Source organism: Rhinoraja longicauda, chromosome 10, assembly GCF_053455715.1.
Source record: "Rhinoraja longicauda isolate Sanriku21f chromosome 10, sRhiLon1.1, whole genome shotgun sequence".
Taxonomy (NCBI): Eukaryota; Metazoa; Chordata; class Chondrichthyes; order Rajiformes; family Arhynchobatidae; genus Rhinoraja; species Rhinoraja longicauda.
The window spans coordinates 5,503,054-5,527,864 of record NC_135962.1 but is presented as its reverse complement, the minus strand read 5'-3'; the positions used below and the strand labels follow the sequence as shown (position 1 = coordinate 5,527,864).

The 24,811-nt window shown below is 43.4% G+C and overlaps 1 protein-coding gene across 9 annotated transcripts in view; it reads left to right on the top strand.

The window, feature by feature from the left end:
- The window catches only part of LOC144597162 (RNA-binding protein 25-like), a 68,757-nt gene extending 45,169 nt beyond the window's left edge, over positions 1-23,588 (top strand). For 6 of the 9 annotated variants that reach the window (XM_078406126.1, XM_078406125.1, XM_078406121.1 and 3 more), the window contains 9 exons: positions 1,703-1,844; positions 2,915-3,004; positions 5,620-5,693; positions 5,786-5,936; positions 7,650-8,013; positions 8,746-9,020; positions 13,019-13,117; positions 14,790-14,837; positions 22,216-23,588. In XM_078406126.1, the coding sequence (XP_078262252.1) occupies positions 1,703-1,844; positions 2,915-3,004; positions 5,620-5,693; positions 5,786-5,936; positions 7,650-8,013; positions 8,746-9,020; positions 13,019-13,117; positions 14,790-14,837; positions 22,216-22,308 (1,336 nt within the window). In that variant the 3' untranslated portion in view covers positions 22,309-23,588. The remainder of the gene's footprint in view (positions 1-1,702; positions 1,845-2,914; positions 3,005-5,619; positions 5,694-5,785; positions 5,937-7,649; positions 8,014-8,745; positions 9,021-13,018; positions 13,118-14,789; positions 14,838-22,215) is intronic. The other 3 variants (XM_078406128.1, XM_078406123.1, XM_078406124.1) reach the window with 3 other exon arrangements.
- The last annotated feature ends 1,223 nt before the right edge of the window (positions 23,589-24,811 follow it).

The window sequence follows — 24,811 nt, the reverse complement described above, 5'->3', positions numbered from 1 at the left end:
GATAACTGCAACATGACATCCCAACTTCTCTGCTTGATATTCTGACTGATGAAGGCCAATATGCCAAAAGCCTTTTTGACCTCTCTGTCTACCTGCAATACCACCTTCAAGGAACTATGTACCTGCACTCCTAGATCCCTCTGCTCTACAGCACTCCCCAGAGCCCTACCATTCACTGCGTATGTTCTGCCCATGTTATGCTTTCCAATATGCAACACCTCACATTTCTCTGTATTAAATTCCATCAACCATTCCTCAGCCTACTTGGCCAACCGATCAAGATCCTGCTACAGTTTCTGACATCTTCACTATCTGAAGATGAATACCACCCACTTTTGTATCATCTGCAAACTTGCTAATTTTGCCGTGTGGGTTCTCATTCAAATAATTGATATAGATGACAAACAGTAATGGGCCCAGCACCAAACCCTGAGGCACACCACTGGTCACAGGCCTCCAGTCCGAGAAGCAACCTTCCACCATCGCCCTCTGCTTCCTTCCATGAAGTCAATTTTCTATCCATTCAGCTATCTGTCTTTGAATCCCTGCGATGTAACCTTCCGGAGCAGCCTACCATGTGGAACCTTGTCAAATGCTTTGCTGAGGCCCATTTATACAACATCTACAGCTCTGCCCTCATCCACCTTTTTGGTCACATCTTCAAATAACTCAGTTCACCTCGAATTCAGTCTGAAGAAGGGTCTCGACCCGAAACGTCACCCATTCCTTCTCTCCTGAAATGCTGCCTGACCTGCTGAGTTACTTCAGCATTTTGTGAACATATTTTTTATTTGGTTCTTATAATGGTGTGATTGTTCAAAATAAAAATTGGGTGCTAATTGCACAAGCTTGAAACAAGTAGGGGATAATCAGTCTCTGCCAAAGCAAAGTACAAGATTATTGTTTAGCATTTAATGTATAGTCATGATAGAAACAACTTAATCACGGGAGATGAGGTAAACGAAAAGAAACCTGGATGCTATTAGCTTTTCTCTCGTGATCTTTATATTTTGTTCCTTTTACCATTTTTCCCTTTGAGCACACTCTGTTCATAAACGCACTCCAATATTTCTATTCCATATCTACACAGCAGGAATGTCCTGCTTTTTTAACCAATTTTGTCTGTTGTAAAAATGCAAACCATAAATTTCTTCCTCTCTATTGTATTTCCTCTCTGTTTTACTCCATCTCCCAAACAGTCATCAGATAGTAAGAATGCGAGTTCTTGAGTTTATTTGGTACTAGACCAAGTTTACCCGTTGGGCCCAAATCTCTCCTGCATTGGTGCAGCACCCTCTCCTACCCCCCCCCTCCCACTTCCCCTTCCCCCTCAAACCCCCTTATCCCCCCTACCTCCCTCCCCCCACCTCCCTCTCTCCCCACCTCCCTCTCTCCCTAGGAGATAGATTTAAACTTTAAAATGTGAATAACTTAAAAAATATAACACCAATTTCAATAAAACTACTTGCATTACCATTAAAGTGATGACGGTGAGTAAGGTGGCCTAAAATTGTCAAGCTATCGTGTACCGTTTGGGCTGTAGTTCAGTCACAAATAAACAAACACACGAGAGTTTTAGTATATAGATATGCAGTGCCTGAGGTGTATCTAAGATTTAGTTACTTATAGTTAGCTGTTTATTTAATGGCTCCAGTTTTCAATGGACAGGAACATGTTAACACTACTTATGTGTATGGATCAGTTACTTAGATGTAATGGAAATTTGCAGAGAGAAAAGCCGAGAAAAGGAGAAGAAAAGAGATCGGGAAGAAGATGAGGAAGAAATGTATGAACGCCGGAAACTTGAGAGAAAGCTCCGTGAAAAAGAGAACGCATACCAAGAGGTGGGAAGCTGAAATCAGCACTAAAATAGTGGGAGTTATTGTATGATTGGAGATACATGAGATAAACTGCTGGAGGCAGGTATAACCTGTCCGGGTAACCTTGGCAATGTTTGATGTTCTGTAGAGGGAATGATAGGTGGCATTTCGGGTTAGGACCTCTTCGGACTCATTGTAGTAGGAGGGGAGAAAACTGGGAAAGAGGTCAGGGCAGGACAAAGCCTGGCAAGTGATAAATAGATGCAGGGTGGGTGGGCGAGAGCAGGTTCACAGAAGGCGGGTGGATTGGCAGATGGGTGGAGTAAGTGGCAAAGGCCAGCGATGTAACGGAGACAAAAGGGTGTCAATGAAGGAGAGAAGAGGAGTGAAACGTAAAGCCAGAGGAAGGGGGGAGAATATTGGTGGAAGGAGACATTGGGGAGGGAGAGAAGAGGGGTGGAATAATACTAGAAAAAAGGTGCACATCGGGATGGGGAGAGGGAGCACAGGAAAGAGTGAGAGGGTTAGGGGGGTTTTATTTGAAATTGGAGTTTAATGTTCATGCAATTGGGTTGTAAACTACCAAAGTGGAATATGAGGTGCTGTTTTTCCATTTTGCATGTGGCCTCACTCTGGTAATGGAAGCGGTCCAGGGAATGGGAAAGGGAGTTAAAACGGTCAGCAGCCGGGAGATCCAGCAGACCTTGCCGGACCCATCGTTCGGCAAAACGGTAGCTTGGTCTCACCGATGTAAAGGGGGCCACATTGGGAGCAGCAAGTGCAGTCGATGAGGTTTGAAGAAGTGTATGTGAGCCTCTGTCGCACAAAGAAGGGCTGCTTTCCTTCTGTAACGGGCTGACTTTTCAACCTTGCATAACAATAAAAATAATCTGATATTAAAGCATTGTTGCAATGAGACATTTTTCAGACCTAATGATTTATTTTTCAAGTTAATTTTAAGACACAATAATATTGATGTTTCAAAACGGTTGCTATTACGGATTTGTGTCTTCCTTCTTATTTCAATTGGATTTCAAGACATGCTGTGGAATATGGAATTGTAGATTTGTTTAATTTTTGGCCTTTTGATCCAGCGTCTTAAAAATTGGGAAATAAGGGAACGGAAGAAAGCCAGAGATTATGAAAAGGAAACTGAAAGGGAGGAAGAAAGAAGAAGAGAAATGGTAAGTGTGATCTACTGAGAAACTTGCTCCAAGGTCTAAGGATTATGCATTAACAAGCTATTGCTTTTAATCAATCCTTCATTTCTGTTTCTGCTTTGTCATAGTTGAGGCCCTTTTCCTATTGTAGACTATTTCTATATTTAAAATTTCAGGTACAAATATTGAAACTATGTTCCTCACAGACAATTGGATCCAGTTGTCTGTTATCCCCTCCAAATTATCGCTAATGCAAATTCAACCATTTTCATTTGAGAGATCATTTGCTATCAACAGTCAAAACAAAAACTCAACAATGTCCTTGATAAAGCAGAGCACAGGATAAGCATTGCATCTTTCAACCTAAACACTCATTCTCTTCATCGTATTGTGATTAAGTGCGTGCTATCCACTGAATGATACTCAACATCATCTTCCAAACTGAGATCTACCTCCAAGAAGGACGAGGGCAGCCGGAAAGATAAACACCACCATCTATAGGTTCCCGTCCAAGTTGCACATCGCTTTGACTTGGAAGAATCACACCTTCTGTCACCCAGGTTCAGTCCTAATTTCTCACATTTCATTTTCACTGGCACTAAATCGTGGAACTCCCTACCCAACATTGGCACAGCTGGTAAAGCTGCTGCCTCACAGCGCCAGAGGCCTGGCTTCAAACCTGATCGCAGGTGCTGTCTGGGCAGAGTTTGCACGTTCTCCCCATGACCGCCTAGATTTCCTCTGGGTGCTCTCGTTCCCTCCCACATCCCAAAGATGTGTGGGTCTGTAGCTTAATTGTCCTCTGGGAAATTGCCCCAATTGTGTAGGGAGCGCATGAGAAAGTGAGATAGCACAGAACTAGTGTGAATAGGTGGTCGGTGGTAGGCTGAATGGTCTGTTTTCATACTGTATGTATATCAGAACAGACGATAGTTCTAAGGTACAACCACTGCCACCTTCCTAAGGTAGGCCTTGGCAGCAGCTAATGTCATAAAGTAAACAAATTAAAATTCTTTTGATTCGTGGACTGTAACTCACCATGATGATTCATGCAGTGTCTTAAAATTGTCGTATGCTGTTGATATTATTAATGTGTATTGTACATGTATGGCACTTCTCTGAGGCGGAGGCGTTATAAGGAGCATTGTGAGTATTGCGCATTAGGAGTATTGTAAGCAGTTCTGGGCCCCATATCTGAGGATAGACGTGCTAATGCTCGAGAGGGTCCTGAGGAGGTTTACGAGAATGATCCCAGACATGATTAAGTTAACATATGATGAGCGTTTGACAGCACAGGGCCTATACCCGCTGGGGTTTAGGATGAGGGGGGACCTCAATGAAACTTACCAAATGGTGAAAGTACTGAGTAGAATGGATGTGGAGAGGATGTTTCCACTAGTGGGAGAGTCTAGGACCAGAGGCCATAGCTTCAGAATATAAGGTCTTGCCTTTAGAAAGGAGAGGAGGAGGAATTTATTTAGTCAGAGGGCAGTGAATCTGTGGAATTAATCATAATTATACTTTATTAGCCAAGTATGTTTTGCAACATACGAAGAATTTCATTGCCATACAGTGATACCAATAAAAAGCAACAAAACACAAAATACATTTTAACATAAACATCCACCACAATCCTCACTGTGATGGAAGGCGAAAAAAAAGTTAAATCTCTTCCGTTCTTTATCGGGGGCCTCGAGCCTTCTGTTGACGGAACGATCTTGGCACCCCTAGCCGGCGGTCGGGCCCTCCGAGACGGGGCGATCAAGCTCCCGCATCGGGGGAGGATCTCGATTCACCAGGTGATCGGACCCTGAGTCGGGGCTGGTCGAACCACTTGCAACTTTGGAGCTTTCCGACATCAGTCTCCACCCGAGACTGCGAACTCCTCGATGGAGAAATCCGCAGGCTGCGGTTGGAGCGTCGATCCCAGGCAAGGGGTCACAGGCTTCGATGGTAAGTCCACGGCCCCGCGGTGGGGCTCAAAGTCAGTCTCGAGCATGGCCGCCAGCTCCATGATGTTAGGCCACAGAGTGATCGGAGATATGGTCCAGAGAACAATCGCATCTTCGGCAAGGTAAGAGATTGAAACAAGGTTTCCCCTGACCCCCACCCACATAAAACAAACCAGAGAACATTAACACAAACTTTTAAAAACACATTAAAAATACCAAAAAAGACAGACAGACCATTGGCGAGGCTGCCATCGCTGAATTGCCACAGAAGGCTGTGGAGCCCGTCAATTAATATTTTTAAGTTGGAGATAGATTCTTGATTTGTACGGGTTGTCAGGGGTTATGAGGAGAAGGCAGGAGACTGGGGTTGAGAGGGAAAGGTAGATCAGCTATGATTGAATGGCGGAGTAAACGTGATGGGCCGAATGGCCTAATTCTGCTCCTATTACATGAACATGATCTTCTCTACATGTGTTTGTGTGGCTTTTGCTTCTGGCTGAATAGGTGGTCCCGAGAATGAAATGTTGAAGGTTGAATGTTGAAATGCTGTCAGTTGTCTTGGCTTGAGCAATAGGTGTTTGTAATATACAATGCTGGGTGCATGTCATTCTACTGGGTGGATTTGATTAATTCTAAGTCTCCAAGTGTAAATAATTTGCCACTTCAATGCACACTTATTGTCCACAGACAAAAGAGGCAAAAAGACTGAAGGAGTTTTTGGAAGATTATGATGATGATCGAGATGATCCAAAATATTACAGGTGAACCTAGTCTCCAGATCTTCTGCAATACCAGCCTAGATATTCTCATCTTGTGGTGACATATCTGAATGACATTTCTGGCTTCATTTCAGAGGGAGCGCTTTGCAGAAACGCTTACGGGATCGAGAAAAAGAAATGGAAGCGGACGAAAGAGATCGCAAGCGAGAGAAAGAGGAGCACGAGGAGATTCGGCAGCGCTTGTTGGCAGAAGGCCACCCTGATCCCGATGCAGAACTTCAGAGGGTAAATTATGGCTATTGAAGCCGCGGTTTTTATTAAGAGTTATGAATATTGTCAACAAACGTTTTAATTGTGTGAAACAAGAAAGTTGTACATTATTCATTATATATTGTTCATTATACATGATTTTAATTAAATAGTCAATGAAAGGAATGTTATTAAGGCAGGGTTAATCATCTCTCCACCTCCCATCTGTGTTAGCATCAACTGGGCAGTAATTATTTTATAGCCAAACAAAGTCATCTCTTTTAATTTACCGTGTACTGATTTGAAGCTTTGTCTCAAAAGATGCACTTGAATGGCGGAGTTCAACCACCATTCATCCCACATGGGGATAGAGGCAACCAATAATCATTTGATTTATAGCATGAATTTCCTGCAGATACGTGAACTTGTTAGTATAGTCTTTTATTCAAAGTCGGGTACAGTTCTTGTCATGACCATTAGGACACGTAATCCCATAACAAACTATGATTTACTTGGTATTGAAAGAGAATGCATTATTAACAACTTCTGCAGAAACATCCCCCCCCACATGGTAATCTTGAATGAGTAAAATAGGAAAAGGTCAGACACCTCAAATATCTGGTACGAACATTGTCACGTAAAAGCAAATAATTCTTATATCAGCCATTATTTGTTTATTGTTGTAGCATCTCTGGATAGAACGTGGTACTATTTGACGTACTAGGCTGCCATAGGCAAGGATAAGTTTTGCACCATCGTTGGTAAATAGATTACAAGATGTTTGACAGAATTTTGGTCATTATGGCTTAGTGATTTCACCAATAAGTGGAAGTCCCTGGTTGGTGTCCAGCTTTGTGGAGTAATAAAACTTTTCAAATAAAAACAATGTTGAAAATACTCTGAAGGTCAGGCAGCATGTGTGGAGAGAGAAACAAATTTCTCTCCACCTCCCACCTCCACCCCTTTCCGCCTTCCACAGAGACCGTTCCCTCCGCAACTCCTTGCTTAACTCATCTCTTCCCACCCAAACCACCCCCTCCCCAGGTACCTTCCCCTGCAACCGCAGAGAACCTGCATACCTCCTCCCTCGACTCTGTCCAGGGACCCAGACAGTTCTTTCAGGTGAGGCAGAGGTTCACTTGAACCTCCTCCAACCTCATCTACTGCATCCGTTGTTCAAGGTGTGGACTCTTATACATCGGTGAGACCAAACGTATTCTAGGCGATCGAAACGATCGCCCAGTCTACGTTTGGTCTCGCCGAATACCTCCGCTCAGCCCGCCAGAACCTGCCTGATCTCCCGGTTGCTGGACACTTTATTTCTCCTTCCCATTCCTCCACAGACCATTCTGTCCTAGGTCTCCTCCATTGTCAGAGTGAGGCTAAACGCAAATTGGAGGAACAGCATCTCATATTTCACTTGGGCAGCTTACAGCCCAGTGGTATGAATATTGATTTCTTTCACTTCAGGTAGCCCTGGCATTCCCTCTCTCTCTATCCATCCCCCACCCATACCTCTCTCTCTATCCATCCCCTAACCCCCGCCAGCTTCTCATGTTCACTCTCCAAACAACTTACAATGGCCTAACCAGTCTGAAGAAGGGTCTGGACCCAAACGTCACCCATTCCTTCTCTCCAGAGATGCTGCCTGTCCCAATGAGTTACTCCAGCTTTTTGTGTGTATCTTCAAAATAAATGTAATGTTTGTCAATGACCTAACATTGTTATCTGTCTTTCCTGGGGGACTAGGCACTGTTCAGAGAGGAGCTAATGCTAGATACTTGCTATCATCAGATGGAACAGGAGGCAGAGAGGCGGCGGCAGCCTCCAATCAAGCAAGAGCCAGAGTCAGAGGAGGAAGAAGAGGAGGAAGAAAAACCCGAGAAAGAGGAACGCCGAGTGGAAGAGGATGAAGAGCCTGAGCAGAAACCCTGCCTTAAACCCACCTTGCGCCCTATCAGTTCTGTCCCGTCTGTTTCATCAGGAAGTGGCAATGCTACACCGAACACCCCAGCAGACGAGTCTCCCTGTGGCATTATCATTCCACACGAGAACTCTCCTGATCAACAGCAAGAGGAGCAGCGGCCTAAAATTGGACTCAGCCTGAAACTAGGTAAAGGAATTAAGAGTTTTGTAAGTACCTGCCGCTGCTCTGTGGCTCTGTGTGCTCTTGCATTCTCATTCACAAGGTATTTAACTGCAGATTTATTTTCTCAATTCAAGTACAATGCAGACTAATAATATGAAAATCTCAGCCTGCAGACTAGCAAGATGTTCTGTAGCGGAAATCTGATCAGTTACTGGTGGGGAGCTGGCACTATAAATAGCATGCACGCTTATAGATAAAACAAGAATGGGTGTAGTGGTGAACTAAAACATATAGTTGTGGGTGAGCTATGGGTCACAGAGGAAAAGGTGCCCTGCATTGCTTTTATGACTTTATCCGACACTGACTCTTCACTGCAGGAAAGCTGTTCAGCTTTTCGCCATGATTCCTCAGTCAGAGAGTTGTGAATCTGTGGAATTCCCTGCCTCAGAAGGCAGTGGAGACCAATTCTCTGAATGCATTCAAGAGAGAGCTAGATAGAGCTCTTAAGGATAGCGGAGTCAGGGGGTATGGGGAGAAGGCAGGAACGGGGTACTGATTGAGAATGATCAGCCATGATCACATTGAATGGCGGTGCTGGCTCGAAGGGCCAAATGGCCTCCTCCTGCACCTATTGTCTATAAAGTTGATCTCTGCTATATTCGATTCATGGAATTTTGAATACACCTTTACATACTCTCTGTATTTTGTGGTGGTCCTGATTTATCACTAGACCTAATTTATCTTTTCTCTGTTTAGGTGGCTCCACTAGCCCGAGTCAGCCAATCTCAGTTAAAAGAAAGAAGCTTCCCGTTGATAGTGTTTTCAATAAGTTTGAAGATGAAGATAGTGACGAGGTTCCTCGGAAGCGGAAGCTCGTCCCTCTGGATTATTCAGAAGATGAGAAGGGTGCCTCCAAGGGAAATGTAAATACAGAAGAAAAACGAAAACACATAAAAAATCTGATTGAGAAAATCCCTACAGCTAAACCAGAACTTTTTGCCTATCCTCTTGACTGGTCTATTGTGGACACGGTACGGTTCTCTATTTATTTGTGAGGGTTTCACCAATAAGAATAACTGCAACAAATCTCTATTCCCAATTTCTGGGAATTGTGGACAGAAGTGAGTGGTATATTGTTTTGTGTGTAGGAAGGAACTGCAGCCTGTGATTTAATCCAAAGATTATACGCTGGAGTAACTCAGCGGGTCAGACAGCATCTCTGGAGAGAAAGAATAGGTGAAGCTTTGTGTCGAGACCCTTCTTCAGACTGTCTCAGAAGAGTCTTGAACCAAAACGTCACCTATTCCTTTTCTCCAGAAACGCTGCCTTACTCCAGCTTTTTGTGTACATTGTTTTGTCTTTGTTTCTTTGTTAGTGGGGCCAATGGATATTCCATTCATAATTTAATCTGTTTCCTGTTCTAATACAAGAGTTCTATGGCATAAATGATCTTCATCAATAAATATCTCAAGTGTGCTGAAACACCCAATGACATCCCAATCTGCCAGGAGCTGTGCACAATGTACCAGCTTTTGAGTAGAGCCTTGGTCTGCTCGCACTTGCCATCCCCTAAGGGACCATTTCAATCCTCTCTGGCCACTTGCTTCCCTAGCTGGCTTGACCTTGGAGTACCCAGCAGTTGGGAGGAATTGCCAGAACTGCCCAACTATTTAATGGGTCCTAGTTGTTTTGGGAGATGTGTGAGTAGCATTGTGATGGTTTCAGCTGCAGGTGCGACTTGCCATCGCCCTTGTCCCTGGGGCCCACCTCACCCCCAGAACATCCAGGGACTCCTGGTGATTGCCCCAGACGGGACACCAAGGTCCAGGTGACGACTCCAACCAATCTCAGGGCCTCCAGTACACACTCCCACGAGAGTTCCTGGGACTGAGTTCCCAGGACCTACCTGACCTCACATGGAGCCAGGGAACTCACCCCGTGTTAAGTCTGAGATCTCTGGCTGCCCCACCCCAGCAGATCCAGCAAATACCCATGGCATCCCAATCCAGGAACAGCACCACGCCACATCAGACCCAAGATACTCGCAATACATCCCATGCCAGACCCAGGATTGCCAGGGTCCATTCCAACCCCCTGGGGTACAGTACTGGTGGGGACAGGTCTGGAACCGTATAACAGTTAAGGACAGTACTAGTGGGGACAGGTCTGTCACTGTATAACGCTGGGGTACAGTACTGTTGGGGGCAGGCCTGGCATTGTATAACAGTGAAGGACAGTACTGGTGGGGATGGGTCTGTCACTGTATAACAGTGAAGGATAGTACTGTTGGGGCAGGTCTGTCACTGTATAACAGTGAAGGACAGTATTGGCGGGGACAAGCCTGTCACTATTACACTGGAGTACTGTACTGTTGGGGACAGGTCTGTCACTATACAACTGTGGGGTACAGTATTGGTGGGGACGAACTTGTCACTGTATTACACTGGAGTACAGTACTGATGGGAATGCACCTATCATATCATATCATATATATACAGCCGGAAACAGGCCTTTTCGGCCCACCAAGTCCGTGCCGCCCAGCGATCCCCGTACATTAACACTATCCTACACCCACTAGGGACAATTTTTACATTTACCCAGCCAATTAACCTACATACCTGTACGTCTTTGGAGTACCTGTCACACTATAATCCTGAAGTACGGTACTGGTCGGAAAGGGTCTGTCATTGTATAACATGGGTGTAGTACTGGTGGGGACGGTCTATCACTATTAACACTGATACAGTACTGGTGGAGGGAGATAGGTGCGTCATTTACTGTAAAGTACTGGTGGGGGACATTAATGCATAACATGGATGCAATATTGGCGGTATTGCCTTGTTGAGTGAGACGCTGTAATTTTGTGGAGGTCTTTTAAAGAGCTGCCGCTGTAAAATTATGTGTGTTATTTGTTCCAGCCATGATTTTCTACCCAGATTTCATTCTTGAGATAGACACGTGCATGGAATTGAAGCACAGTGGGTATTACGGGCAGATATGAAGGAATTGTGTCCAGCTCTTGTTTCTTGTGAACTGCCCCTTGGAAGTGGTTTGGATTGTAAGCTTGCACATTCCCTCCAAAAATGGGAATAAGAGCTGAGATCTGGCACCCTGGCATTGCAGGCAACCAGAATAGATGTTTTCCTTGCAACACTGGCGGTCTTTGTTCTACCAAAGGGGCATTTGGTGACACAGTTCCTGGAAGCTGGTATGGTCCCATGAGCTTTCAGTCTCGAACTAAGTAAATTATTCCAAAGAAAATTGCTGACTATGATCTTGGTAACTAAACATGCCCTGAGGTTTGTCTTGTCAGGAGCATCAACTGTTCAGAAAATGTGTGTATGTTTTCACCTGTTTAGCGCAGGTATGTGCCAAAGATAGACACAAAATGCTGGAGTAACTCATAGTCTGAAGAAGAGTCCAGACCTGAAACGTCACCCATTCCTTCTCTCCAGAGATGCTGCCTGCCCCACTGAGTTACTCCAGCATTTTGTGCCTATCTTCGGTGTAAACCAGCATCTGCAGTTCCTTCCTGCACAGGTATGTGCTGCCTTGAATTATATTCTAACCACCAGTCTCTTCAAACTAAAATTCCTGGGAAATTTGATCTGTTAACAAGCTTTTTATGTTCAAAGCTTCATAAGCTGAAAAAAAGTAGACAGGAACATCTTAGCAGGAGACTGATCAATCAATCAAAAGATTTTCAGTGAGATCAACTCCCATTTTTGAAAATCTCGAGAGCATCTACTTGAGTCCTTCTCCTTGGACATTCTCTCTGCTTCTGTCTCTTGCATAAACCTGGTGACCCTTTGCTGTGGTCTTTAAAATCGCAAGCATGTTGATTGAAAGATACTGCATGGAAATGGATTCTTTGGCCCACTTTACCCCATGAGTCTGTGCATCGATCACCCTATTTCTACGTTATCCCACTTTCTCATCCATTCCCTCGCACGAGCAGCAATTCAGAGGCCAACCAACCTACAAACCCGCACGTCTTTGTGATCTGGGAGGAGACCGGAGCACCGATGGGAGCCCACGTGGTCACAGGGAGGTGTGCAGACCCTGTACAGACAGCACCTGAGGTCAGGATCGAACCCAGATCTCTTGTGCTGTGATACAGCAGCTCTTCCATCTGTGTCACTGCTGCCCTAATCTTTTAAGTAGGGGGACCAGACCTGTAGGTACTGCAGAATGAGTCTCACCGCAACCCTGTCTAATTTGAGCAAGATATCTCTGCGCTTGTACTCGGAACAAAAGTAGAAAACAAATGAAAACCGTATTACATTCCAGTGAATTGTTTCATGTATGGGTGACCGGTTGAAAACGTACTACATGGAAATTTGATCCTTTGTTTCTGGCTTTGAGATAATCCTGCAAGGAATTCTCCGTTGCTTATTGAATACAATTTTACCTTTAACTCTGAATTGGATTTATTTGACTGCTGAGTTAGCAGCAATGTTCTGGTGCATTGGATCTGTTGCAAAGAACGTCAGAACTTTGTTACTAATCCACATCATCCAAAATATGAGGTTTTACCACCAAGTCCCATTGTTTCTCAGAGCCCTATCGCAATGGGATAGTGTAGTGATACAGTTGCTGCCTCACAGAGCCAAAGACCCGGGCTCAATCCTGACTACGAATATCGTCTGTTCAGAGTTTGTACGTTCTCCCTGTAGTGTGGGTTTTCTCCGGGTGCTCTGGTTTCCTCCCACATTCCAAAGACATACAAGTCTGTAGGTTAATTGGTTTCTGTAAATTATCCTTACTGTGTAGAGTGGAACCAGTGTACAGGTGATTGTTGGTCGGTGCGGCCAAAGGGCCTTTTTCCACGCTCTTATCTCTGAACTAAACATAATTCAGAACTTGGGCTTCATGCCTACCAGATACATATACTGCTGTACTGCCGTCTATGGATTGATTCTATCAATATTGATGATATTGAAATATGATTCAACTTCTGACTGAAGTTGAATAACTTTCTCTAACTGAAGTTGAATAACTTTTTTTGTTGTGTATTCTGACTTAATAGAACTTGATGGACAGACGCATTCGACCATGGATCAATAAAAAAATAATAGAATACATTGGGGAAGAAGAAGCAACATTAGTGGACTTTGTTTGTTCTAAGGTAATCTATCTTTAAAAAAATTGTTTTAATGAATTTGTTTGTGTAAACCACAATCCCCTCTGTTAAAAACATTCACCTCTGCCACAACAAGCTTGTATCTAAGCACTCTAAATTTTCAAACTCACAGGTCGAATCTGACAAATCTTTGACTGTATAAAACATTCTGTACAAGGAAAGCAGGTGGAGACCAGAGGGGTCGATAAGTATAAGAAGACATCCTTGAAATAGTGCTGCAGCTAGATAGGATAGTGAAGAAGGCTTATGGCAAGCTGGCATCCATCAGTCTGTGTATTAAGTATGCACATTGAGACATCACATTATAGTCATGCAAGATGTTGGTGAGACTGCATTGGAATATTGTGTTCAATTTTGCTCACCCTGCTATAGGAAAGATACCATTAAGCTGGAAAGACACTTGCCGAGTCTTGATGTTGGCAAGACTCGAGAGGAGCCCGAGATTTGGGAGGCAATGACTTTATTCCTCGGAGTGCAAGAGGCTGAGGGGTAATTTTACAAAAGAATATAACATCATGCAGCTTTATGAAGTCATGGAGCAGATATAGGATTTTGGTTTGGCCACATTTGGAGTATTGGGTGCAGGTCTGGTCGCCCCTTTACAGGAAGAATGCAGGGATGGTTTATCAGAATGGTGCCTGGATTATGGGGCATTACCTACAGGGAGAGGTTGGACAAACATGGCTTGTTTGGTGCGGAGGTGGAGGTGGAGGTGGAGGGGGGACCTGGTGGAATTATATAAAACTATGAGAGGCATGGATAGAGTAGGCAGTGAGAATCATCTTCCCAGGATGGGAAATTCAAATACGAGAGGGCATAGCTTTAAGATTAGAGTGACAAAGTTTAAAGGAAATGCGCAGGGCAAGTTTTCTTTTGCTCAGAGGGTGGTGAGTGGCTGGAATGCGCTGTCGAGGCTGCTGGTTGAAGCAGATATGTTACAGCCATTTCAAAGATTTTTGGATAGGTATATAGTTACGTTGGGAATGGAGGAATAGGGGTCATGTGCAGGTAGATAAATGATGGTCTTGGCATCATGTTCGGCACAGAAATTGTGGGCTGAAGTGCCTCTTCTTGTGGTGTACCGTTCTATATTCTATCGCGATTAGATGGGGTGAATGCAGTCTTTTGCCCAGGGTAGGATAATCAAAAACCCAGGGCATAGGTTCACGGTGAGGAGAAAGATTTGGTAGAAACCTGGGGGGGCAACGTTTTCCGCACAAGAGGGTGCTGAGTGTATGGAATGAGCTGCCAGAGGAAGTAGTTGAGGCAGGTGCATGGATATTTCAAAGACATTTGGCAGATACAATAATGGCAAAGGTTCAGAGGGATATGGGCCTCGTTTGCCAACCTAATTACTTACACTTGGACTACTCGGGTATTTGAAGTATTTTTAAATGTCTGTTAAACTCCAAGTTAGCAGCACTGCTCGATGAACTCAAATTTATTTCAACTGGTGTTAATATACTAAATTAAGGCCGTAAGTTGGGCGGCGTAGCTGAGTCTGTCTACTCCATTCATTCTACGATTGTGCAGTGATTTCTGCTGTGCACTCAATAGAGCCACAGCATTAAAAGTTTTTTAGAAAACCATCATAACTAAGTGTCGTATCTATAAATAAGTTGTTAAAATTTGTGGTTGAACTGTTTTTCTTCCACAGGTGATGGCCCACAGTTCACCACAGAGCATTTTAGATGATGTAGCCATGGTAAGTTCATTACTAATTTCTCTGAGGTTGATTGTTAGTGCTACATCACACTCTCACGCCGGCTTATTTGTTATCTGGTAGTTGAACTTTCTTCACGCTGCCTGTTGTTTTACGTCATTTGATCTGCTCAGACCAAAAATGGGTATCTCCTCTTAACTTGTCTCTCAAATACCTGCACGTGTCCAGTCAATTCCCTCAAATATGATTTCCCCTCAGCTGCCAGGCAAAGCCACTGAATACAACTTAGTTCATAATTCCACGTCAACCTGTCTACAGTGAGAATATTCAACGGTCCATCTCAACATTTCTCACCTTACCAATGCCGAACCCACCTTCCTGCACCAGGATGCAACCTTGTGCGTTCACATCCAAGTACAGTTTAAATATAACAACCATTTCTGCCTCTTCCACTCTTTCAGGCAGTATGATTCCACACCCCACCCACCACCAACTAGGGAAAAATATTTTACTCATCACCCACCATTCTGCTCTCAATTAATTATCCGTGATTTTTTTCATGTTGTATATTAATGATTCATGTTGTATACTACTCTTCACGTTGTATATTAATGATTTGGATGGTGGAATTTGTGGTTTTGTGGCCAAATTTGCGGATGATACAAAGATAGGTGGAGGGGCAGGGGGACTGAGGAAGGACTTGGACAGGTTGTGAGAGCGGGCAAAGAAGTGGCAGATGGAATACAGCGTGGCAACGAGTGCGGTCATGTGTTTTGGCAGTAGGGATAAAGGCGTAGACTATTTTTTGAATGGGGAGAGAATCCCGAAATCGGAGGTTCAAAGGGACTTGGGAGTGCTTGTACAGGATTCCCAAAAAGGTTAATTTGCAGGTTGAATTGGCAGTAGGGAAGGCAAATACATTGATGGCATTCATTTCAAGAGGAGTAGAATATCAAAGCAGGGATGTAATGCCGAGGCGCTGGTCTGACCGCATTTGGAGTATGGTGAGCAGTTTTGAGCCCCATATCTGAGGGGATGCGCTGGCATTGGAGAGGGTCCAGAGGTGGTTTGGAGGAATGATCTCGGGGATGACTGGGTTAACATTTGATTAGCATTTGACGGCTCTGGGCCTGTACTTGCGGGTTTTTTTGTGGCGGAGATCGTGATTCGTTTGGGTAAAGATAAAATAGGAATAAATGTTCTAAATTGGAATCGGGCTAATTTTACATTGAGGTGTACAGGAAACAGCTATGTGAAGATGAATCATGGAGAGTAGAAGGAGACTCGTGGGATGGGGACAAAACCTGTTCCGGGAAATATAAAAAGGGGGTGGGTTCCAAATCCAGAGTCCCCAGACAACAGAGTCCATGGAGAGTGAGATTTTCTTTAAAAAAGGAGCCTCGTGTTAGGTGCCAAAAGCTAAATACAACAAGAGCGTATGAAAATTATAAAGAGTATAATTAGAAAAGCAAAGGTGTATGAACAAAATGGCAAATAACGAAAAGAAAATCCATAAGTTTTACATCATAAAGAAGATAACTATGTGCAGGGTCCATTGTGTGGGACCAGCAAGTAAGTGTGTGTGTGTGGTATGGAGGAGGGTCTTAATATTTTCTAATTGTCTTTGGTACAAAAGGTTGATGCCAATGTTATTTAGATGAATTTATGTTATTTATTGGATGGGATACACATAATAAAATAGAATCAGAAAATGGACAATCGGGGACTGGGAGAGTCAGTAATGCCACTTTAATCAGTTTGTTTCTGTTTGTAGATGCTACCTGACCTCATGGTTTTAGCATTCTTTTATTTCAGATTTCCAGCAAATGCTATATTCTGTTTCACAGTTCCAGCGTTGTTTTTTATTTCTCTCCTCTCATTTGGCACATCTCGTGCATACCTCCAGATAGATCATCTACAATTTACAAGCTGCCTCCAGCCCATCACATTCATTCTCTCTGAAGATAGGCACAAAATGCTGGAGTAACTCAGCGGGATAGGTAGCATCTCTGGAGAGAAGGAATGAGTGACATTTCGGGTCGAGACCCTTCTTCAGGTCCTCCTCTCCAGAGATGCTGCCTGTCCCGCTGAGTTACTCCAGCATTTTGTGTCCATGATTTAAACGAGCATCTGCAGTTCCTTCCTACACATCCATGCTCTCTTCTCCACCCCTCCCCGTTCTTTGCAGATTCAAATATGGATATTCCTAACTTATCCTGTTCTGCCAAAAGGTTGTCAACCCAAAACATTAAACTTCTCTCTCCACAGATGCTGCCTGGCCTGCTGAGTGTATCCAGCATTCTGTTTTCATTTATATCGGCTAGAGTTGTATTCATGGGAAAGAAAATTAAAAAAGGTGGAGAGCTTAATTGAGGTGCATAAAATTAACACAGGACTAGGTAGAGTAAATAAGAAATACCTGGTTGCCTTAGTATAGGGGTCGGAAACCATGTGGTGTTGGTTTCGAAGGGTGAGAGACGAGGAAATTATTTAGAGCCCAGAGTGGTTTGGAACTCAATGCCAGAAAGAGTGATGGAGGCTGAAAGTCTTTAAAAAGTACTTGAACAGTCGTCTGCAGGGCTACAGACCAATGTGCTATGGGATTGGGATTGTTTTTAGCTAACGTGGACACAGAGGGCTGGATAGCTTCTTTTATAGGTTTTCTATGACTGTTTCATGATATTTGTCCCCTTGTGAAGACAGCTGCACGGTGTTTGTAAACCTCATCCACACATCCTCTCCCTGCACACATGGTGCCTTCATGGTCCATAATTTGCTTTCTTTGATTATCCTCATGATTTTTATATTAGACATCTTGATTTTCTTCGATATGCTTGCCAGTATTTCTTCCCCCCCCTCCTCTCTCTGTACTATAATTTCTCTTTTAATATCGCTCCTACACTTGCTCTCTCTTTTGTCTTGTTTGTTCTGTGGACTTCATCATTCTTAGGGGTGTTCCGGTTTTGGCAATCCCACATCTTTGTAAAAGGTCATTTAAGCTAAACTCTGGAATCTTCTGCTTAAATGACTCCCATCGTTCTGATTTATCTTTGTGTATCTTTTCCCTGTCCTCTTTTGCTAGAATGCCAGTATCATCCCCTGTACCCAGTTTAGAACCTTTCGTCCTCCTTTATCTCTGTCCTCTTTCATTGCCGTGCTTGCTCTGTGATCACTACCATCAGACCCCTCCCCCAATACCCCCTATTCCGCTGGCCCGGGTTCACTCCCTAAAACGAATGCTAACAAGCAGCATAAACGAAAGTAATTCCAAACCAATACCGTGATGTTTGTGTAGGAAGGAACTGCAGATGCTGGTTTACACTGAAGATAGGCACAAAATGCTGGAATAACTCCATGGGACTGGCAGCATCACTGGAGAAAAGGAATGGGTGACGTTTCAGGTCAAGGCCCTTTTTCAGACTAAGATTCTGGAGAGGGAGACAGAGATAAGGAAGGGTAAGGTGTGAAAATGAGACATTAAAGGGGATGTAGTTCAAGGAATATGTAGAATAGATCATTGTTAGCTAGAAGGTGACAACTAAGCATCTTCTATATACTAAAACTCTCGTTTGTTTGTTTGTTCCTGAACTACAGCCAAAACGGTACACGATAGCGCGACAATTTTAGGCCCACCTTACTCACCGTCGTCCCTTCGGTGCTAATGGAAGAAGTTTCATTGAAATCGGTGTTATATTTTTTAAGTTATTCACATTTTAAAGTTCAAACCTATCTCATAGGGAGGGAGGGTGGAGGGAGGGATCTCCTGGGTGCAGTTATGAATTTTTAGGCCTCTGTACCTTTTGCACCCTGTCTCCCTGCTAATATTGGCATAAGGTGCATCTCCCCACTATTAATATTACTTGCCTTAGCAGTTGTCATCAGCTACCTTCAGCAACCTTGGTCCTATGTGTGGAGTCACCCCACTAACTTTCTCCTCAACATCCCCTTTTCTTTGCAAATTCTTAATGTGGACCTGTCTGCATGCTTTTTGGCTGGAAATTTTCTTTTGTGCTGCTTGTTGCCATAAGTATCGTACAGTTGCTTATGTAGGAATAAAAATACTCTCAAAATAGCACGTAGTGTACTAATTGTAAAATTCAAGGATTTTGTGACAAAAACAGATCTTTAATTGTAAGTAAACAATGTGAAAACCATGAAAAACACATTGCAGCTACATGAGGTTGAAGTAAATAAAAGTTGTCCCCTCTCTCCTATCTTTAAAGTGTTGTCACCTCCAGAGCACATTCATAAGGATGTTTAGCATGGGTCATAGAGCCAAATACCATGGAAACGGGCCAATCGGCCCAGCGTCCATGCCAACCAAGATGCCCCATCTACACTATTCCCACCTGCCCATGTTTGGCCCATATCCCTCTAAATCTTTCCTATCCCATGTACCTGTTCAAATCTATATACTAAAACTCTCGTTTGTTATCTTGTTTGTGACTGAACTTCAGCCAAAAAGGTACACGATAGCGCAACAATTTTAGGCCCACCTTACTCACCATTGTCACTTTAGTGATAATGCAAGTAGTTTTATTGAAATTAGTGTTATATTTTTTAAGTTATTCACATTTTCAAGTTTAAAAGGAGGGGAGGAGGGAGAGGGGGGTTGAGGAGAGAGGGGGGGGAGGGAGGACAATGCACCAATGCAAGAGAGGTTTGGGCCCAACGGGTCCACTTTGTCTAGTATCTTTTAAATGTTTTTTATAGTACCTGCCTCAGCTACCTCTTGGCAGCTTGTTTTATATACCCATCACTCTGTGTGTGAAAAAGTTGCCCCTCGTGTTATTTTTAAATCTTTCCCCTCTCACCTTAAACTGGTGTCCTCTGGGTAAATGATTGCATTTACCCCATCGATTCCCTTCATGATTTTATGCATCTCTATAAGATCCCTCCTTGGCCTCTTGTGCTCCAAGGAATAAAGTCCTGGCCTGCTCAACCTCCCTATAGCTCAAGTCCTGGCAACATCCTCGTAAACAGGTGGTGACCACTATTGGCAGCATTGATCCAAGGTCATTGCTTTGTAAAGGGAATCTGTACTACAGTCTTGGATGATCAAATGTTTGTTGTCTCAGTGGTCCCCCTGAAAAATTGCTCGGAGCTCTTTTGTCAGTTCACACCTGTTTGCTGATTGTCCTATTTTTATGGCGGGTCGGCCGACTTCCAGTGGCTGAGTCCGTGGGGTGGTTGAGGTAGAATGTGGACAGAGTGTGACTGTCACTTCCCACAGTGGTACTCTCCTGCCCCCCATCCCATCACCCTTCTCCCTGGCACTCTGCCACAAGGATCCCACACCTGCCTAGATGGAGGGTCCGTACACTCTTATCAGGACCAGAGGCTTGTCCTTTCAACAATATATTCCGTGCATAACTAAGTCACTCAGGGCCCAGCAGAATGAGTGTGTGAACCCAACTGTATTGTGGAGTGGCTGAGATGAGTGGTGGAGGCGTACTTTAGGGGAAGTATGGTAATGACACAAGAAGTGGAAGGGTGGGCGGCAGTGACCTGTGCATGGATAGCGCGTTTGGACCCTCCTGTGCACTGTACTGTACACAGAGTGGCAGTGTGAGGAAACCCACTGTCTCGTCCTCCTTCACAGTCTGAGGTTCATCGTGCAGCTTGATAATCCCAGTAAAGCAATGACCAATTACCGATTCAAGGACTAATGTCAAGAATAAAACATTCCGAATATTTGGTGCATGATGGCAATATTATTATATTCAGCATATGTGAATCTTCATAAATGTGACAAAATATTTGTTTTCCTAGAGTTTCACTGAGCTGCCATTTAGCATGAATAAGTGATTTAAGGATTGTTGCTCTTATCTTTTCCGTCTGGTAATAGAGCGCATGAGCAGGGGCTAGTATGTGTATGCATATCCCCCAGCTCTGAATTAATAATCTTTATTAAATACACTATTGGTAATGTGCATCAGGACTGTTTCTAACCTGGAAAGGTGGGAGATTTTTATTTTCTATTTTTTAAAAACCTATTGAAGGCGGCAATAAGTGGTTACTTTGTGCAGGTATAATGATGGATTTGCACTGCCGGCAATGAGCTGAAAGCAGCGTGGGCAGGTACAGGATTGCTCTCGAAACAACAGTGAAATGTTGCCAGGGTGCTGTGATAAGCTCCAGTATCATTTGGCACAGATTAATATCTTGCTATGTCTGGAGACTCAAATGGCATCTGGTGCAAACGTATTATTTTAAGACTATTGAAATAGTATACAAAGGAACATTATCCTGCCCCTTTTATATCGCACGTATTAAAGCAAAACTCTAGACAAAGATTTTCTAGATGTTTATGTTATAGGCATCTATGTGAATACTCACTTGGGAGGTGTGACCTTGCCCTGTCCTTTGATCTGGTTCTTCACAAGAATGACATGAGTAATGCTTCCATGACAAGCTTGTGTGTGCAAGGGGCATACAGTGGCACCCCAGTGAGTGCTGCTACCTCAGTTGCAGGGGTCCAGCTGTGACCCAGGCATCTGGTGCTCCCTGTGCAGAGCGTGCACTCGCTTCTTGTCAGTCCCCCTGCAATGGCCTATTGGCTGATTGTCCTATTTTTACTGTGGGTCGGCTGACTTGCAGTGGCTGAGTCTGGGATGGTTGACTCAGGGTCAATGTGGACAGAGAGTGACTGTCACTCTTACCACAGTGGTACCCTCCACTCAGTGGGAAAAGGGACCCTACCCAGGGCGCAGCGGTAGAGTTGCTGCCTTACATCGCCAGAGACCCAGATTCGATCATGACTATGGGTCTGTATGGAGTCTGCACACACTCCCCATGGCCTGCGTGGGTTTTCCCCGGGAGCTCCGGTTTCCTCTCACACCTCAAAGACATACAGGTGTGCAGGCTAATTAGCTTGGTATAATTGTAAATTGTCCCTAGTGTGTGTAGGGTAGTGTTAATGTGTGGGTATCGCTGGTTGGCGTGCCCCGACCGGGGTGGGTTGAAGGGCCTGTTTATCTCTAAACTAAACTAAACCATCTGGTTTTCCCTCTCATCCCAAAGGATGTGCTGGTAGGTAAATTGATTGCTGCAATGTGCTGCTCAAGGGTAAGTGTTAAAAGAATCAAAGGGAGTTGATGGGCATGTTTGGGTAAGTTGCAAGGCCGTAGGAGGTATAAAGCATTTGGGATTCCTCTGCTGGGAGACACAGGAGCCCAGTGGGCGGGATAGCATCTTACCACGCTGCAATAAGTAGGTTGTTTCATGTTTTCAAGAGTTCATCCTCATCGACATTCACTCACTGTGTCCTCACTGCCTGGTATCTTGCATGATAAGAGGTCAGTGGAAGATCAGTGTGGCTGTTTTCATGTCTAGATTGCAGAGAAAGCCAGCGAATTTGAGTGAACCACTGTCCAACTAACTTTCATTGTATTAAACTAAATTTTATTTGTCTTTCCAGGTTCTGGATGAAGAAGCAGAAGTCTTCATAGTGAAGATGTGGAGGTTATTAATATATGAAACAGAGGCTAAAAAGATAGGACTTGTTAAATAGATTGTCATATCCATAGGAATTGTCTTTGGAATTTTTTTTCCATATTTCAAAACTGTAACTTTCATCTGTCCTCAGAGGCACTTGTGAAGCTTGTATTTTTTATTGTAGAGATAATGTGAAGTCCATTTTTTTTCTCTCCTTCACCTCGTCATTTGGTTTGCTATGTCCTTAAAGATGTACAGTTAATAGAAATCTGCCTACATCAGTTCTTCATTTCACAACTGAGATAAACGACTGGGTTATTTTTTATAAACTGAACACTTCTGCTGTGTATTTTCATTATCAACACACTGACTTCTGTTCCTAACCTCTCAGTGTTACATTAATGGAAGGTTATGCTGTGTTGATGCAAAATATTTGCACTTAATATCCAGGTTGTCCCTGTGATATGGAGGAGCAGGTTTAGAACTAAGATGTTTATACATTTATTGTTTTGAAATTAGTAATTTTGAGAAGAAAAACTTTGAAAAATGCAGAGTTGTTTTCTCATCAACATTATGAAAATATTTTAAATGTTGCATTTAAAATGTTTGCATTTCCAACAGGTGACAGAATAGGGTTTAAATGTTTTGAAATAAATAAATAAAGTTTGAGAATGTCTTAGTTGACTTTTTAAAAAGAGATCTGCATCCCCTTTAGTTGCCAACATAGGTTTAATTTAATGTTTGAAATCAAACCTTTGTAATATTACATTTATCAATTTTTTTATATAGTCAAAATTATTTTTGATGCAGGTTTGACAAGCAAGTTCCTGTCAGGTATTGCAAGTGCAAGGGACAAGCTAATTTTTGTTTCAGTCTCGTACAATTTCTTTGGGGTGAAGTTTTAATAAACTACAATGAGCTTTGTCAAGGATGTAGTGTGTTTTAAGCTGTGTTACGGAAGCCTGATGGTTAGTTTGGAAATGCAATCTATGTTGGCCCATTCACTATCCAGAGACACCCACATCTAAAATAAGTATTGAGGACTTTCTAAAATAATTGAGGGCATTCTGTATTTAAAAAATGAGCCTCTAGATCCTGACTTAACTTAGTACCAAACCACAAGCTTATCACTGAATCCTTTATAAACCATTTGGTTTCACTTCAGGTTTCAACAAAAAAAAAACGATTTTGAGTTACATACTTGCATCTCATAATTAGATGTAAAGATCAGTTCTGATTGCTAGAATTTAAAACAATTATTTGCATACATAGATGGCTGCTAGCATTTTCTATAAAGTTAAGTTTTTAATTTTACACTAATGCCAAATGAGTATTACAAGAATTAAAACTGTAAATATTGTATACAATACCATTTCACTTCAAATAAATCTGTTTCCATTTTTCCGACCGGCCGTTACTTGGGAGTTGTTGGCTGGGTGAAAGTTTAGGGTGGGTTTCCAGGAGCCGAGCCCAGGACAACTGTGATTTAAAAATTAGTAACTCACGTCTTTCAGCTGCCTGCTTTATTGAACAGCAAACTGGAAAAATAATCTTCTACTTGACAGATTTTAATGCTCGTGGTGGGAATGGTAATAGTGGTAGGAAGAACTATTGAACGTCAGTAGCTGTATAGATTCATGTTGGGGATGGTTATTGCTCGTCACGTGGGTTTAGTGGGAATTTTAGATACAAATACTAGAGTAACTCAGCGGGTCAGACAGCATCTCTGGAGAAAAGGAATAGGTGACGTTTCAGTTCAAGACCCTTCAGACTTTTACCGTCCACTTGTTCATTTCCACGTTGGCACTGGAGCATGGTGACTGCGCTGATCCCAATTACCACCATTTTATCCAGGATGTGCTAAATGCACAGTTGGGATGGTTCATTAACTGAAGCCAAATGCAAATGGTGGTGGGTATTATCTGTAAAGATCTCATTGTGGTTTCTCTCAGTCAATGTCTTGACAACACTGTTCGTACATGTACAATGGCACAGCATCTTCAAAGAATGCAGCTGGAGGAATCTTTGATTGTTTAGGGCCTGACGGTTGCAGCATCAGGTCAAACGTGGACGAGGAAACCTGATTCCTGCTTACCGTCCTCCCTCAGCTGATGATCCAATGCCCCACCATCTTCAACAGCCTTTGGAGGAAACTTTGAAGGAGCTAAGGCACGGAATGCCCTCTGGGTGGGAATGTCAATGTCCATCCTCACAGATAGCTGGGGAGTACCACCAGTGACCCAGTAGGCCAAGATCACGACTGTTAGAGGAGAGGATACAGGACTGTTATAGGACTGAGGATTTGTCCCAGTGTGTACAACCAGTTGAAACATCGATCTCTACTTAACATTATGTTCTGATTCCAACTATGTTCTGAATGAAGGTAGCAGGCACCCCAACCATTGCCACGAATATTTACTCCCACCCATGCACCATTGGAGCAGATTGTACCATCTGCAAAATACACTGGAGTGACCAGAATCTGAATGGTACAACACATCAGAGCCGTTCAGCTCATCTCACATCTCTGCTCTTTTTCTCTCCTGCAGCTACCCCAAATGTTTCCAATAATTATCCAT